A 13,494-nucleotide genomic window follows, 5' to 3' on the forward strand; every position below is an offset into this window, starting at 1 on the left:
AATAAAAGAAATCCAAGTTAATGTGGCCTTGAGATGGATGGCTGTTGAGTTTCTGTTGATGAGGGGTTGCAAAATTGTAGTATTAGAAGAAGAAAATGTAGAACAGTTGCATGAGTTTAACTAAATATATTGGATTTTATTCGTCCTATATATGGTTAAGAATTGATGATTGGCTTTAAATACCAAGTTTTGACAGCTGAGGAAAATTGATTGATGGTATGTAAATTATGGTCATTCAATGAAAGCAAATCTTGAACTGAAAATTGATAGTTATCTACTCTTTTATTTATTTATTATTTTTTAATTCAATTTCAGGTTCTTGTCTTTATATATGTGAAAAAAGAAATAATTTGGAGAACAAATATAACATTGATGGAGAACAAATATAACATTGAAGTAATAGTAATAGTGAAGAGGTAGGTTCCAGCAGAGCCCAGTTGGACCCGTAAGACTCACCTTGAAGAGGGACGTCTGCGCAGAAACCAACTGGATCCGCAGGACCCACCATGCTCAGAGACGTGATGTCCTTACGCGCAGTACGCAAGCTGTTCCCGCAGGAAATGCCTCCCAATGGTGAAGGACTCTGCCTGTTCCCGCAGCTGCGGATACAAGCCATCAGGGAAGGCCACCCGCGCAGCAAGGCTACACGCACAAGGCACTTAGCTCTCAATCATTCAGTGTCACCTGAAGGAATGAGCAAAGCCGGGAACAATCCCGCACAAGGGCGGGAGGGGGAATACTTCCGCCCAACTAAGCCAGTCCGTACGATACAGGAAGATCTTCTGTACTGTACCTGACGAGGTATGGGCAAAAGATCTGACTAAAGATACGACAGCTTATTGACAACAGTATGGCGAGCAGCATGCTCCTGTACTGTATGTCACTATTAGCCGCTGCCTACTCACCAACTCCTGTCATACCACGTGCATAGCCGGCAGTTGGTGGAAAAGGAATAGTACACAGCAGGCCTGGTCACTATCAGCCGCTGCCTACCCACCAACTACCAGCAGGACACGTGCGTAGGCCACTGTTGGTGGAACAGGAATACTATTGCAGCCGGCCACACCTCCTTGGAAACCTACCTTCGGCTATAAATACCCCAAATGGTATTATCATCTCATCTTAACATATCTTATCATATTATACCTGATATCTGCTCTAGCAATCTCTTAATATACCGTTATATTTAAAGAGCAATCTAGTCTGATTCTCACGCCGGAGGGTGGTCACAAGGAGGAACCCCCCCCCCTTCTCAGTGACAAGCTCACGGTGTCTGTTTTGCAGGTTATCAGAAGAACCATCTTTACCGGGTCTAACCCCTCGTGGGAAACATCTATCTAACCCCGGGTTATCCGTAATCTGCCCGGGGTCCGGTTAGTGTTTCTTCATTGGCGCCATCCGTGCATAAAGCTAGAACATTTCTTTTCAGTTTTTTCAAACTTCTGGAAAGATGGTTAAAGAAATTCCGGTAACCACAACCCCAGCTACTGGGGGGAATACCGGCTACACAGTCTTTACAAACACTACCCCGGTTACCCAAGCCGGGGCAAGTGAAGTAAATTTTACGAACACTACCCCAGTTACCCAAGCTGGGGCAAGTGCAGTAAATAATCGCTCACTGGGATTCACCGATAACCAGTTAGAGAAACGAACAAGACTCCCCCGCCAAACACTCGACGAAGTTAAGGCATGGGCGGAGGCACGTCAGAGGGAATTCCAAGCTGAGTTGGACGAACGCTTGCGTTCCGTCCAACAGGCTGACGAATTCGAAGAATACTTGGAAGATGACTCGGAGGAATCCGACACCGACGCGAACCCTCGCCATAGGGCAAAAGGGAAGCGTAAGGAAACGGACTCCCAACCGAGAAGGCATTTTGGAGAAGCCTTCAAACCAAAAAACACAGGTGGAAGTCCACGTGACTTCTCCAAAACATTCAGACCAAACGTTGCAAATGCGGGAACGTCCAAATTTGCAAGGGACATTGCGGAAGCAATTGCCCCAAAAAGTGCCAAACAAATGTCCAGCATAGGCACATATGATGGTATATCTGACCCAGATGATCATTTGAACAGATTCATAGCGGGGGCAACCGTCAGTAGTTGGACGGAACCTACGTGGTGTTACATGTTCCAAATGACGCTTGTTGGGGCTGCTAGAGCGTGGTTCGATCGTCTACCGGTCAACCACATCTACGACTGGGCAGACTTCCAACAGAAGTTTAGCCAACACTTCAGCCAGCAAAGAAAGTATACCGAGGAGCAATGGACAATCCTCAAATGCATTCGAGAGGAAGATGAATCTTTGCTAGACTTCATCACTCGCTTCAACTCGAAGAAGCTAAGTCTGGGTAACATTAGCGAAGATCTTGTTCGCGCTGCTTTTATTCAGGGCTGCGAACGACCCAGAGCTTATCCGCACCTTAACGGGTAAAGATGGTATGCCATCCACATGGGATGCCATCATGACAGCAGCTAAACGCTTTGCGGAAACGGAGAAGCAACTGGGTAGAGATCTCCCACAGAGCACAAACCTCTACACCCAGAGAACAAGAGAAGACAACGTCCTTACCGCCCGATTAAACAAAAAGCGGAAGCTAGGCATTTGGCAGTCAAGGGTAAGCTAGGCATTGAAGTAATAGTAATAGTAATAGCAGTAAATTACTATGTCGGCGCGTGTGTTTGGTGTGTGTTCGGCCTCCACCTTTGACGTGATAAGTGGTCTTTATTTGTGTGTGTGTGTGTGTGTTTTTGAGGTGAAGTGCAGTTTTCCGTGTTTCGATGCGTGTGGTGTGTGTTCTTTCATTGCGGGATGGCGGATGAGCATTTTGGGTTAGTTTATACAGTTTGCAGAATAGTGATGTCAATCAGTCAATGTTCTAATTGGAATATCATAAGACCAATGACAAGTTATTGGCATATAGGCAAAAAGGAAGATGCAATTGAAAAGAATTAAAATATAAATAGGGGTAAAGATGGCTTTCCATGTGTAACAACCAACAGTAAACAAAATGGAAGATGTTCATTAGAGTATTCACAGCTAAAGAACACAATTTGATAAATATTTTAGTAAAGAACACAATTTGATAAATTTGATAAATTATCCACATTTTATTTCCTATTCATATCCATGATTTTTTTTTTATTATTTTTTTACTCTTTTGTCTTGTTATATAGTATATGGTGATTGAGAGATAGTTGATTAGTGAGACCATATATTTAGGCTTTTACTTTGATTGCCATATAACTCATCCATATAATAGGGAATAGATTGAAGAAGTGATTTTAATGGTTTTCTCAAAATTTACCCTAAATTATATGTGTTTGACAACTTTATAGAATAGGCATAGGCTGAGAATACAAGACTTTGTATATCTAAAAGGTCATAATCCAGACAATGTTTTGAGTTGGAATGGACTGAAGATACAAAGGCCAGATTGTTGGACCACTCCTCAGTGTACTTACTAGCCCAATAGCCCGCGAATGATATTTCAATTGAAGACCAGCCCATTATGCTCTTGAGCTAAAGGACGACCAAGAGGTTGATAGAGTTGGAATCTCGATATCTTCATACAGTTTCGTCTCGGCCAACCAACAACGTTACCGTTTCTCGCGGTCCCGACCTGTTTGGAGATTCAAAGTTACACATAATGACTAAATTATGTAAGTCCATTTAATAGTTTGGTGCTATGTGTGTTATTTATTTAAAATAATACAAAAGAGAGAATAAAAAATACATGATATAATTCATGATTTATTGTTGTTCCAAATTCATAAACCTAAATAATGAGCATGTTGGTGCATTTGTAGAATCCGTGTGGTAATTTCAAATGACATGGTTATATATTATAAATGCTAAAATATTTCAAATGACATGGTTATATATTATAAATGCTAAAATACCAAATGTTGTGCATTGACTTGTAACTTGTAAGCTTGCTATATATTGTGAAGCTTGGAAGTCTATGGGTTGGAACATGATTTAACATGCAATCTTTCATACAACGAGGGTGACTAACACATTCTCCATCCATATAAATATAAGCAAAGTTTATCTGAGAAATGCTAAAGTAAGTCTTGATTCTTTATGATTATGGATCAAGACCAACTTTGATAACATATAATATGAGTGATATTTTAGACAAGTATAAAATACTATGTAAAACACATAGTTAAAAGTGTATTGTATTGTTGATAAATCATAATAGCATTGTTACAGTTATACACTTTTATTTATAGAGACAATATGACATCTCAGATTGTATTATTGTTCTTCATGGCCGACCGAGTGGCGTGACTGTCCTTTCTTCTCTGCAACCATTATCTTGTCCTTTTGTCTTTACTAAACGGTCATTCCTTTTGTCTTTAGCATAGCGATGTTAAATTATTCGTACCAATGCTCCTTTCGGGGTGTCACCCCTACAAGAAACGTGCATTAGGTTCTACGGGTGAAATGATATTGATACTACGTTTATTTGAATTACTTATAATTTGGATGAAGGTCTATTATGAAGATGATCCAATGACACTAGCCTAGTCATGGAACCATTAACGGATAAAATGGAATGAAATTTGGTAAAGTTGATAATTTGAGCTTATATAAGGCTCTTAATTATTTTGTATATACCAGGGCGCAAGTGTAGTCTACGACGATCCTAGGTAAAAACAAGCTGGACCAGAGTGTTTATGCCCAAGATTATGATGGAAAACTTTATTCTTAGTTTTACGTCCGCGTTGTATAGTGGATTTTTGCATTTTATGTAATGATTATACTAAACTTTACATTGCCGTGCCATAAATTTAGATGGTGTAAGGATCAAGCTTATGAAAATGAACAAGAACACATCTTGAATTGTATTGTGTTAGTGGTAGCTGACTTTGCACTACTATAAAATGTTTTGTTAAACAAGTAATGGTTATTTTTATAATATTATACACAGGTTCTCATCGTTCATATAAAGTTGACAAAATTGGGACCATTTTCCGCATTAAAAACCGATGGTCAAGTTTAAAGATTTTTAATTGTTTCAGTTGGTTAGATCATACTGTTACGGTTTATTCGAGATAACCGTCAATCTCCCAAGAACACAAAAGAAGAAGAGAAAAGAGACCCAAAATAATAATTCTTTCTTATTCTTTTTCTTAAAAGAGATTACAATATATAGGAAAACAAAAGACATAAAAATAGAAAAAGATAAACAATAAGGAAACATAATTTAACTACAATAAAAACTAAATAAAAGATAAACTTTAATAATAATAATAATAATAATAATAATATAATACGATCGTATCACATACAAAGTTAACGATGATGGGAAATGTATTGTAGAACCAAAAGTTTCTTCAAACTTATTATTGCATGTGAAGCTCACTTGTATAATAAGCTTGTTATTTATAATTTAATATAGGCGTTTAATCCCTTTGTTTTCTAGGAAATATTGAGAAGATGTATTTGTTGACGCACATGTATACATATAAACACACGGACACAGCCATAAATAGAGCCAAGCCGAACCGAGTGATAGCTTGCTCGTTGCTTGGCTCGTTTACAACCGAACCGAACGGCTGAAATTCGAACCGAGCCAAAATCGAATCGAGCATTTTTCGATCAAACGTCGAGCGATTTTGAACATTATTTATTTCTTCTTCACTTTAAAATTTTCAATAAAAAACAAATTTGAAGGTTGTAAATAATATATTTTATAAATAAATTAGTAGTTTTTTGACAAACGTGTAATCATTTGTAAATTTTTATTAAAAATAAATTTGAAGTGAGATATAATGATCATGTAAACAAACTTCTAGTATTCTAAATTTGAAGCGAACAAATAAAACTATAAAATTGACGGAATATTAAAAATTTTAAGGGGTAAAAATAATTGTAAGCTTATATTTATGTGTTTTGTCTATATATTCATATATTTGTTCATATATAGTTATATATATAATAAATTAGAAATATACGAGCCGAACCGAGCAAACCTTTGCTCGTTGCTTGGCTCGTTTACAAACCGAACCGAGCAGAGTGACTCGTTTTCAAAGCGAAAACACGAGCGGGCATTTTCTGAGTAAGCGACGAGCGAGTTCGAGCGACGAGCGGTTTGGACGACCCTAGCCATATACATCCATTATTTAACGTGCATCGGTTGGGGCCTGGGGGTTGTTTTGGGCTTAAACCAAATCAATTTCAGTTTTAAAGTTTTTAAAAGTCGTACATGTTTGGTTTTAGGTATGCTATCTAGGTTTAAAATTTTTGAGGTGAAAATTGTTATAAAGTAGAGAGAATAGAGTGAAAGACATTTGATTCATGTGTGTTTATAACTATTTACAAGAGACATATATATACTAGACATAAAGATTGAAACCGACTCTATAATGAATGTGATACTAATGGGGTATAATGTCTGTATTAAGTGCATAACAGAGAGTTTCACAACAATTCCCCTCAAACATATTACCTTTCATTATACACACTATCAACATACTTCAAGATGATGCTAAGTTGGTACTTCAGGACCAACAAAATAAACTGATGATCAACTTGTTGCTTGTTATGAAAACCAAGTATTCTTTTTGACGAAAAATAACTAATTTGTACCAACAATTTTTTGTTAGTTAATTATTTATGGTTATTATACCGTTAGGCTAATATATTTGGATCGCATAATTTATCAATTTAATATAAATTACCTAAAACTCAAAATAAAAAATGAAATTCTATAATTCGGTCCGGTTTTCCGTTTAAGTTCATGCAAAACTAAAAGCGAACCGAAATTTTGATTCGAAAACATAAAACCAAACCATCAATATTTATTTGAGCTTAGTTTTTTGAGATTTTATACTTATTAACAAAAAAATATAGCCCGTGTTTGACGAGGAGTCATTTGAACAGGGTAAAAAAACATTTTGGTACCATAAGATGTAATACTGATTTTAACACTTCAAACTTGACTCATTAAAAAAAAATTCCCCATTTGAATTCGACTTTAAACTTGGTACCATAAAATTTTAAGCGTTAATACAATTGGAGCATGTTAAGTGCATTGCAAAATGTGATTTAACATAAATAATGCTAGTTAGGTTGAACTCACATCTGGTTACTTGACAAATCCAAACTGAAGCTGACTGCAACACAACACAACACAACACAACACAGGTTGCGTGTCTTACTTAATCCGTCCATCACCGGAGGACCTTGTTTGCGGTAGCTGAACTGAAAACGAAGAAAGAAGATGATTCTAATCCGGTCAATTCGTCCAAACCGACGGGCGATATCGTCGATGTTGGATCTGCAACCGCGTTCACTGTCTTACTCAGCGGCTGCAGTTGAAGCAGAGCGAACGATTCGAGAAGGTCCTCGAAACGACTGGAAACGAGAGGAGATTAAATCCGTTTACGATTCTCCTCTTCTCGATCTTCTCTTTCATGGAGTCAGTACCTTTTTACTCTCTCTATATATATACATATTTTATATCGCATTATATACATTTTATCTGTTTTGCATTGAGTGAAACCTATATGGAGGATAAATGATGTTATTATTGTTTCAATCTGTAAATGCCTAATTTATATTGGAATTAAGAGGTTATGAATTGATAAGGTTTGCTTCATCATTTATATGACTAGGTAATACATACACTTAGGTCTCTAATCGAACCGAGCTGAACAAGGACTTGTTCAACTTCGCCAGTTAACCTTTTATCCAACGGCTCAAGAAAAGCTTGATATCCAAATATAATTTCTTTTTCGTGTTCGTTCATTAAGGAAATGAACGTTCGTGGACACTAACAATGTTCTTTTTATTATTTGACTAACTGAGAATGGTCAGTGTCTACGGTTCCGTCTGGCTACCAAGTTTGTGCTTGTGTTGGTGTTTTTTCAATATTCATATGTTAATTTTACATAGAAATTATCACATAATACTCATATTATTTTTTGTCTTATAGTCAATAATTTGCTTAAATCTATGTGATAAGATTAGAAAATTCATTAAAAAGTATCAACACCTTTAGTGAACAAACATAAACAAACAAAAGTTAACAAGCACATTATCGTACGTTCACGAAAACAATTGATCGAGCATGGCCTCTGTTTGTGTTCGTTCATTTAGTTAAGCGAATGTAATTCCTTGTTCATGTTCGTTCGTTTACTAGAAGAACTTCCCGCCAAGCAGTTTATTGAACAGTTGGTTCGTTTTACCAGCATGTTTGATTACTTGATTTAAGGATGAGGAGGTTATCATGAATGTTTAATTAAGCTCAAATTAATCTTAGCATGGTAGATGTGATGTGTAATTTTTCTTACAAAAGGTATTGTTTTCAGGCTCAAGTTCATAGGCATGCTCAAAACTTTAGGGAAGTGCAGCAGTGTACGCTTCTGTCGATAAAGACGGGCGGATGCAGTGAGGATTGTTCATATTGTCCTCAATCTTCTAGGTATGATACCGGAGTGAAAGCGCAAAAGCTCATGAATAAGGATGCTGTTCTGGAAGCAGCACAAAAGGTGCATTGTTTTTCCTGATGTGAATAATAGTATTGTCTGAGATTCAAATTGTTTACGCATGTTGCATTGTTATTTAAACTGGTACTTGCCAGGCAAAAGAGGCTGGTAGCACTCGGTTTTGCATGGGTGCTGCTTGGAGAGACACGATAGGAAGGAAAACCAACTTTAGTCAGATCCTTGAATATGTGAAAGAGATAAGGTAGCAACTAGCAAGCCACTGTTTTATGTTAATATTTTTGTGAAACTTGTATGATTTGCATGATAATTTGCACCTGAAACCTATAATTAGCATATAATTTTATATCTGCAGGGGCATGGGAATGGAGGTTTGTTGTACTTTAGGGATGATAGAAAAGCAGCAGGCTTTAGAACTCAAGAAAGCAGGACTTACAGCTTACAACCATAACCTTGACACATCAAGAGAGTATTACCCTAATATTATTACAACAAGATCATATGATGAGCGCCTCGAAACTATCAAACATGTTCGTGAAGCAGGGATTAATGTTTGTTCAGGTTAGGTCATTTTGTTCTAACTTTTGGTCCATGATGATTAATAAAATTTCACTTTCTGATAAGAATCTGTGTTGTGGTGATAGGAGGAATAATAGGGCTTGGTGAAGCAGAAGAGGACCGGGTCGGGCTGTTGCATACATTAGCGACACTCCCGTCACACCCGGAAAGTGTTCCCATTAATGCACTTCTTGCGGTTAAAGGCACGCCTTTGGAAGATCAAAAGGTAGTTTCTTTCTTAGTATTAACAAATTTTATGTTTTAGCATATCTATTTTGTAGTCATAGCCATTTTTTGCTCTTTACCAAACCCAAGTTTGTGAGTACAGATGATGATGCACTAGGTTTGCTTTTAGGACACTAACAAGTTCCCGGTTTTGAATAAAAAAACTGACACCTTTTGATCTTAAGGAGACCACATCGCTAATGTTTGCTGTTGCAATAGTTATTGGTTTAAGCTAGTTAATGAAGGTTGTGAGGGGGTCTGTTTGGCTTGTGTTTTTATTCCTAACGGGCCAAAAGGGTAAAATCAACTATTTGCAGAAATGGTAAAAGTTTGGGTCTACATAATTTGACTGAACATATAAACAAATGTTAACGAACAAACTAACATAAACGAACGTAATTCAACTAACATTTACGAACATAAATGAACGAACGGCACACATGTTCATGTTCGTTCATTTAACTAAATGAACAAAAAGTTTGTTTATATTTGTTCATTTATTAAAGAAACGAACACAAATGAACTTCCCGCCGAATAGTTCATGTGTTCGTTAACAGGCATCTTTTTGACCTGTCACCCAGCCCTCCCAGTTTGCGACCTTTGATTTAGTTAAAAAATGATTACTAGTTTTTTACTTTGGTACATAGTTTAATAGTATTTTGTAAGATGTTGAAAGAAGTTGGGATTTTGTGCAGCCAGTTGAGATATGGGAGATGATACGAATGATTGCTACGGCCCGCATCACGATGCCAAAGGCTATGGTGAGGTTATCTGCAGGGAGGGTGAAGTTTTCGGTTCCTGAACAAGCTTTATGTTTTCTTGCGGGTGCAAATTCTATATTTACGGGTGAGAAGTTGTTGACGACTCCCAACAATGATTTTGATGCAGACCAGAACATGTTTAAACTGCTTGGTTTGATCCCAAAACCTCCTGCATTCTTAGATGATGAGGTTGAAACACATGGGGAGGCTGTTTCTAGTTAGTTAATTAGTTTGTTTTGCGTTGTTTGTCCTAATTAGAATAACCATCTTGTATGCTGTCTATCGACTGTTGTGGAAATTAGATATTTGATGAGGTAGGTGTTAGGACTATTATCATTCGAGTTAATTGTACTCTTTTTTAAGTTATTGCTAGTGTGCGTTTCAATGTGTGTGTCCTGTTATGTTATTAATCAGCAGCAGGTAGAATTCTTTCATGTCCTGAAGTTTCACGGGTGCTGCACTGCAATGTGAGTATGTGACCATGTCATTTACATTCTTAATGACTTAAAACACCTTAATCAGACATCACTTTTCTCAAGTATTCTTAATTATTAAGGGTTTGGATCAAATACAAATGAAATTAACGTGCTAAACGTGAGAAATTATCTTGTATATATAATTACTCTAGTTACCTTCACGCTTAGCATGTTAATTTCATTTGTATGCTAACTTTCCCTAATTATTAATATATATATATATATATATATATATATATATATATATATATATATATTTTAAACAGAAATTTTAATTTTTCTTAAGTACTCTTAATTAATATATATATATATATATTTTGTAAAATATAGTTTTTGATGTTCTGACACTAAAATTCATTGCACAAAGTATTCAAATGCTCTCATGTTGAACAAACTTGCCGAACACTTTGATCACTTCAGTCAATGTGTAACTTGTAGTTGTAGGGGTGTTCTACGTGTTTGTTTTTCGGGTCAAGTTCTTTGGGTTTCACAGTTTTAAATCTTAAACTAAACTCAACCTAATCTCTTATGGATTTTCTGTTAGGGTTTTTTTAGATTGGGTTAATCGGATTTTGAGTGTCTAAGAAATATATAAAAAAACCACTGGGGTAACATAAAAACAACTTAGATCATTAGCTACAATATCAAAATTGATTAAACATAACATATACTCGATTAATCAGTCAAGTCAAACATAATATACCTTAGTCGAACTCAGTTAAACCTACTATTCGGTTAATTAGTCTCAAAAATCATTTAAACCATACTCTATTAAGAATGAATATACCATGATCGTTTACACAGTTAAGTCTCGCAGAACATACCATAATCGAACCTACAAATAATATGATGTTTCAAAATAAAAAGTTTATTCTGTAAGATCAAATATATAATAATATATATTTATATATGCCCATTATAATCATTTAATATTATAAAAGATCAAAATATTAACTATATCTTATTATATATTAGTTTGGTAATTGTTGATGAGCCATATTACCTATAATTAACTAATAAAGAAGTTTCCCCTTGGGTGTATATATAACATCATAACCTAATTACACACACATTATACTTTTGTGTGCCTCCTCTCTCCTAAACCAGGTTCCTTTAAGAACCCTAACACCATCTTTAACTATACATCCTAAAGGGGAACTCGATCAAGCTGACAACTATGTCGTGTACATCCTTCTCCGATGCGGTTACTACTCTCCATGCTATAGCAGGTACGCATATGATTAATGGGTTTATTATATTATCATGTTTTCCATTATCACCAGGAGGAATTGATCAACATGTGGTATCAGAGCAATGTTGTTTAATCAGTTCTTCATGGTTTTTCATTAAATCTGGATTTACACCGGAAGACTTGAACCTAAAGTCTTGATAAACCCTAGTTTTGATTTTTATTATGCTTGTACTTATTGAAATCGGTTTATATATAAATTGCTTAAGACTTTTAGAACCCGATTTCACATTAAAAACCTGTTAAAAGTTTATGTTTTTTTTTTCGGTAATGTTCTTCGTGTTCATCATGGTTTTTTTTTTCAAAAATAATAAATATTTTGGTTAAATTAAGATTATGATTGTGTTTTTCTTAAAATAATTGAATAAACAAATCTCCAAAGATTTTTTGAAATCTGAATAATTATTAAGAATATAAATTTTAAAATTAAACAAATCTTGGAGATAAAATTAATCTCTAACAATTTGAACCAAAATATTATTATCTTAAATAATATTTGGATTTTAATGCTTACTGAAATCTCGGTCAAACTGAGATTTCATCAAAACCAATATCTCATTAAAACCGAGATCCCATTAAAATCCGAAAACTTATTAAAAACCAAGAACTCATAATTTGACCGAGAACTTATTACTAAAATCGAGAACTCATTACAAAATCGAAAACCAAAACTTCTCTAATCTTACCAAAACTTTTCTAATCTTACCAGGTTATATTATTAACTAATTAAATGTTTTGTAAATACTTAAAACTTAAAAACCTTTTATAAAACATAAAAACTCTACTTGAATGAATTTTGATGTATCACTTCTGTCTAAAGGTGATGTGTTATATCTACCCCTCATTCAAGTCTAATTACAAAGCTTTGTAAATTTTTCTTACATGATTTAAATGTCTCATTTCTGCCCAAAGGTGATGCTTACATTTATATCAAGCAAAGTTAACTCGTGCATAATTAAAAGAATTATCTCACTTCTGCCTAAAGGTGATGTGTTATAATTGTTTTGCACATATATACTTAAATAAATTTTAATTCCGCCCAAAGGTGATTTATTTTTTGTTTAAGTAGAATTTTTAATTATAGTCTATTAGTTTGATGTTAATAATAGACATATCACGTCTTCAATAAAATATATGATCCTCACATTAATGATCCTTCATTAATCTAATGATCATAAAATATCATTATTTTAGTATCCCATAACATTACTCACTATAATTTTCTTCTATAAACAACTATCTCATCCAAATCATCAACTCTAGTATTAAAACATAATATAAGTTTTACATCATAAAGAGTTTCAATAATATTTAGCTCTTCTCAGCTTTAATTATCCCTTAAGACATAATATGACTATCTTACTGCTCTTTCTAATAACTATCATTCTATTAAAAGTTAGAGCATAACAAATAGGATGAGTCGGTCATAATGTCTTTTATGATAATGATAATCAAGAACATATTTAAATAAATGCTATCACTAGAGTTATTCTAGATTTAGTTTTTCCTAAGACTAATCAAAGTAACTCCTAAGATGCATGCATTTCTTCTATATTCTAACTATAAGGTTAAATGGTATCCCTGGATACATCATAATGTACAATACATGACCCACAAAATTAAGGGCTCACATATGAAAATAAGTACAATTTTCTAGTACATTACATTCTAAAATTTTCAATAGTGTAATTTGGTGTCTTAAGAATCAACTATAACACTAAGAAGTACCAAATGAAAATGAGTGTGTTGATCAGCAACATATGTACAA

General features: G+C 34.9%; 1 protein-coding gene across 1 annotated transcript; it reads left to right on the forward strand.

Moving 5' to 3' along the window:
* Nucleotides 1–7,206: 7,206 nt before the first annotated feature.
* LOC143582433 (biotin synthase, mitochondrial-like) lies at nt 7,207–10,370 on the forward strand. Its single transcript, XM_077064998.1, has 6 exons — nt 7,207–7,430; nt 8,323–8,502; nt 8,595–8,701; nt 8,813–9,018; nt 9,102–9,241; nt 9,936–10,370. Exons 1-6 carry the CDS (start codon nt 7,233–7,235, stop codon nt 10,221–10,223), a joined length of 1,119 nt encoding a protein of 372 aa, XP_076921113.1. The 5' UTR covers nt 7,207–7,232; the 3' UTR covers nt 10,224–10,370.
* Nucleotides 10,371–13,494: the final 3,124 nt, after the last annotated feature.

This window comes from Bidens hawaiensis, unplaced genomic scaffold (assembly GCF_021521415.1).
Source record: "Bidens hawaiensis isolate Kalapana, Puna unplaced genomic scaffold, B.hawaiensis_p1.1 tig00031747_1, whole genome shotgun sequence".
Lineage (NCBI taxonomy): Eukaryota > Viridiplantae > Streptophyta > Magnoliopsida > Asterales > Asteraceae > Bidens > Bidens hawaiensis.

Bases quoted from the DNA above. Each gene is read 5' to 3' on its own strand.
- LOC143582433 (XM_077064998.1), top strand. From the start codon at position 7,233: ATGATTCTAATCCGGTCAATTCGTCCAAACCGACGGGCGATATCGTCG. The intron at 8,503-8,594 runs GTGCATTGTTTT...GGTACTTGCCAG, and splicing joins TTCTGGAAGCAGCACAAAAG to GCAAAAGAGGCTGGTAGCAC. The intron at 9,019-9,101 runs GTTAGGTCATTT...TTGTGGTGATAG, and splicing joins AGGGATTAATGTTTGTTCAG to GAGGAATAATAGGGCTTGGT.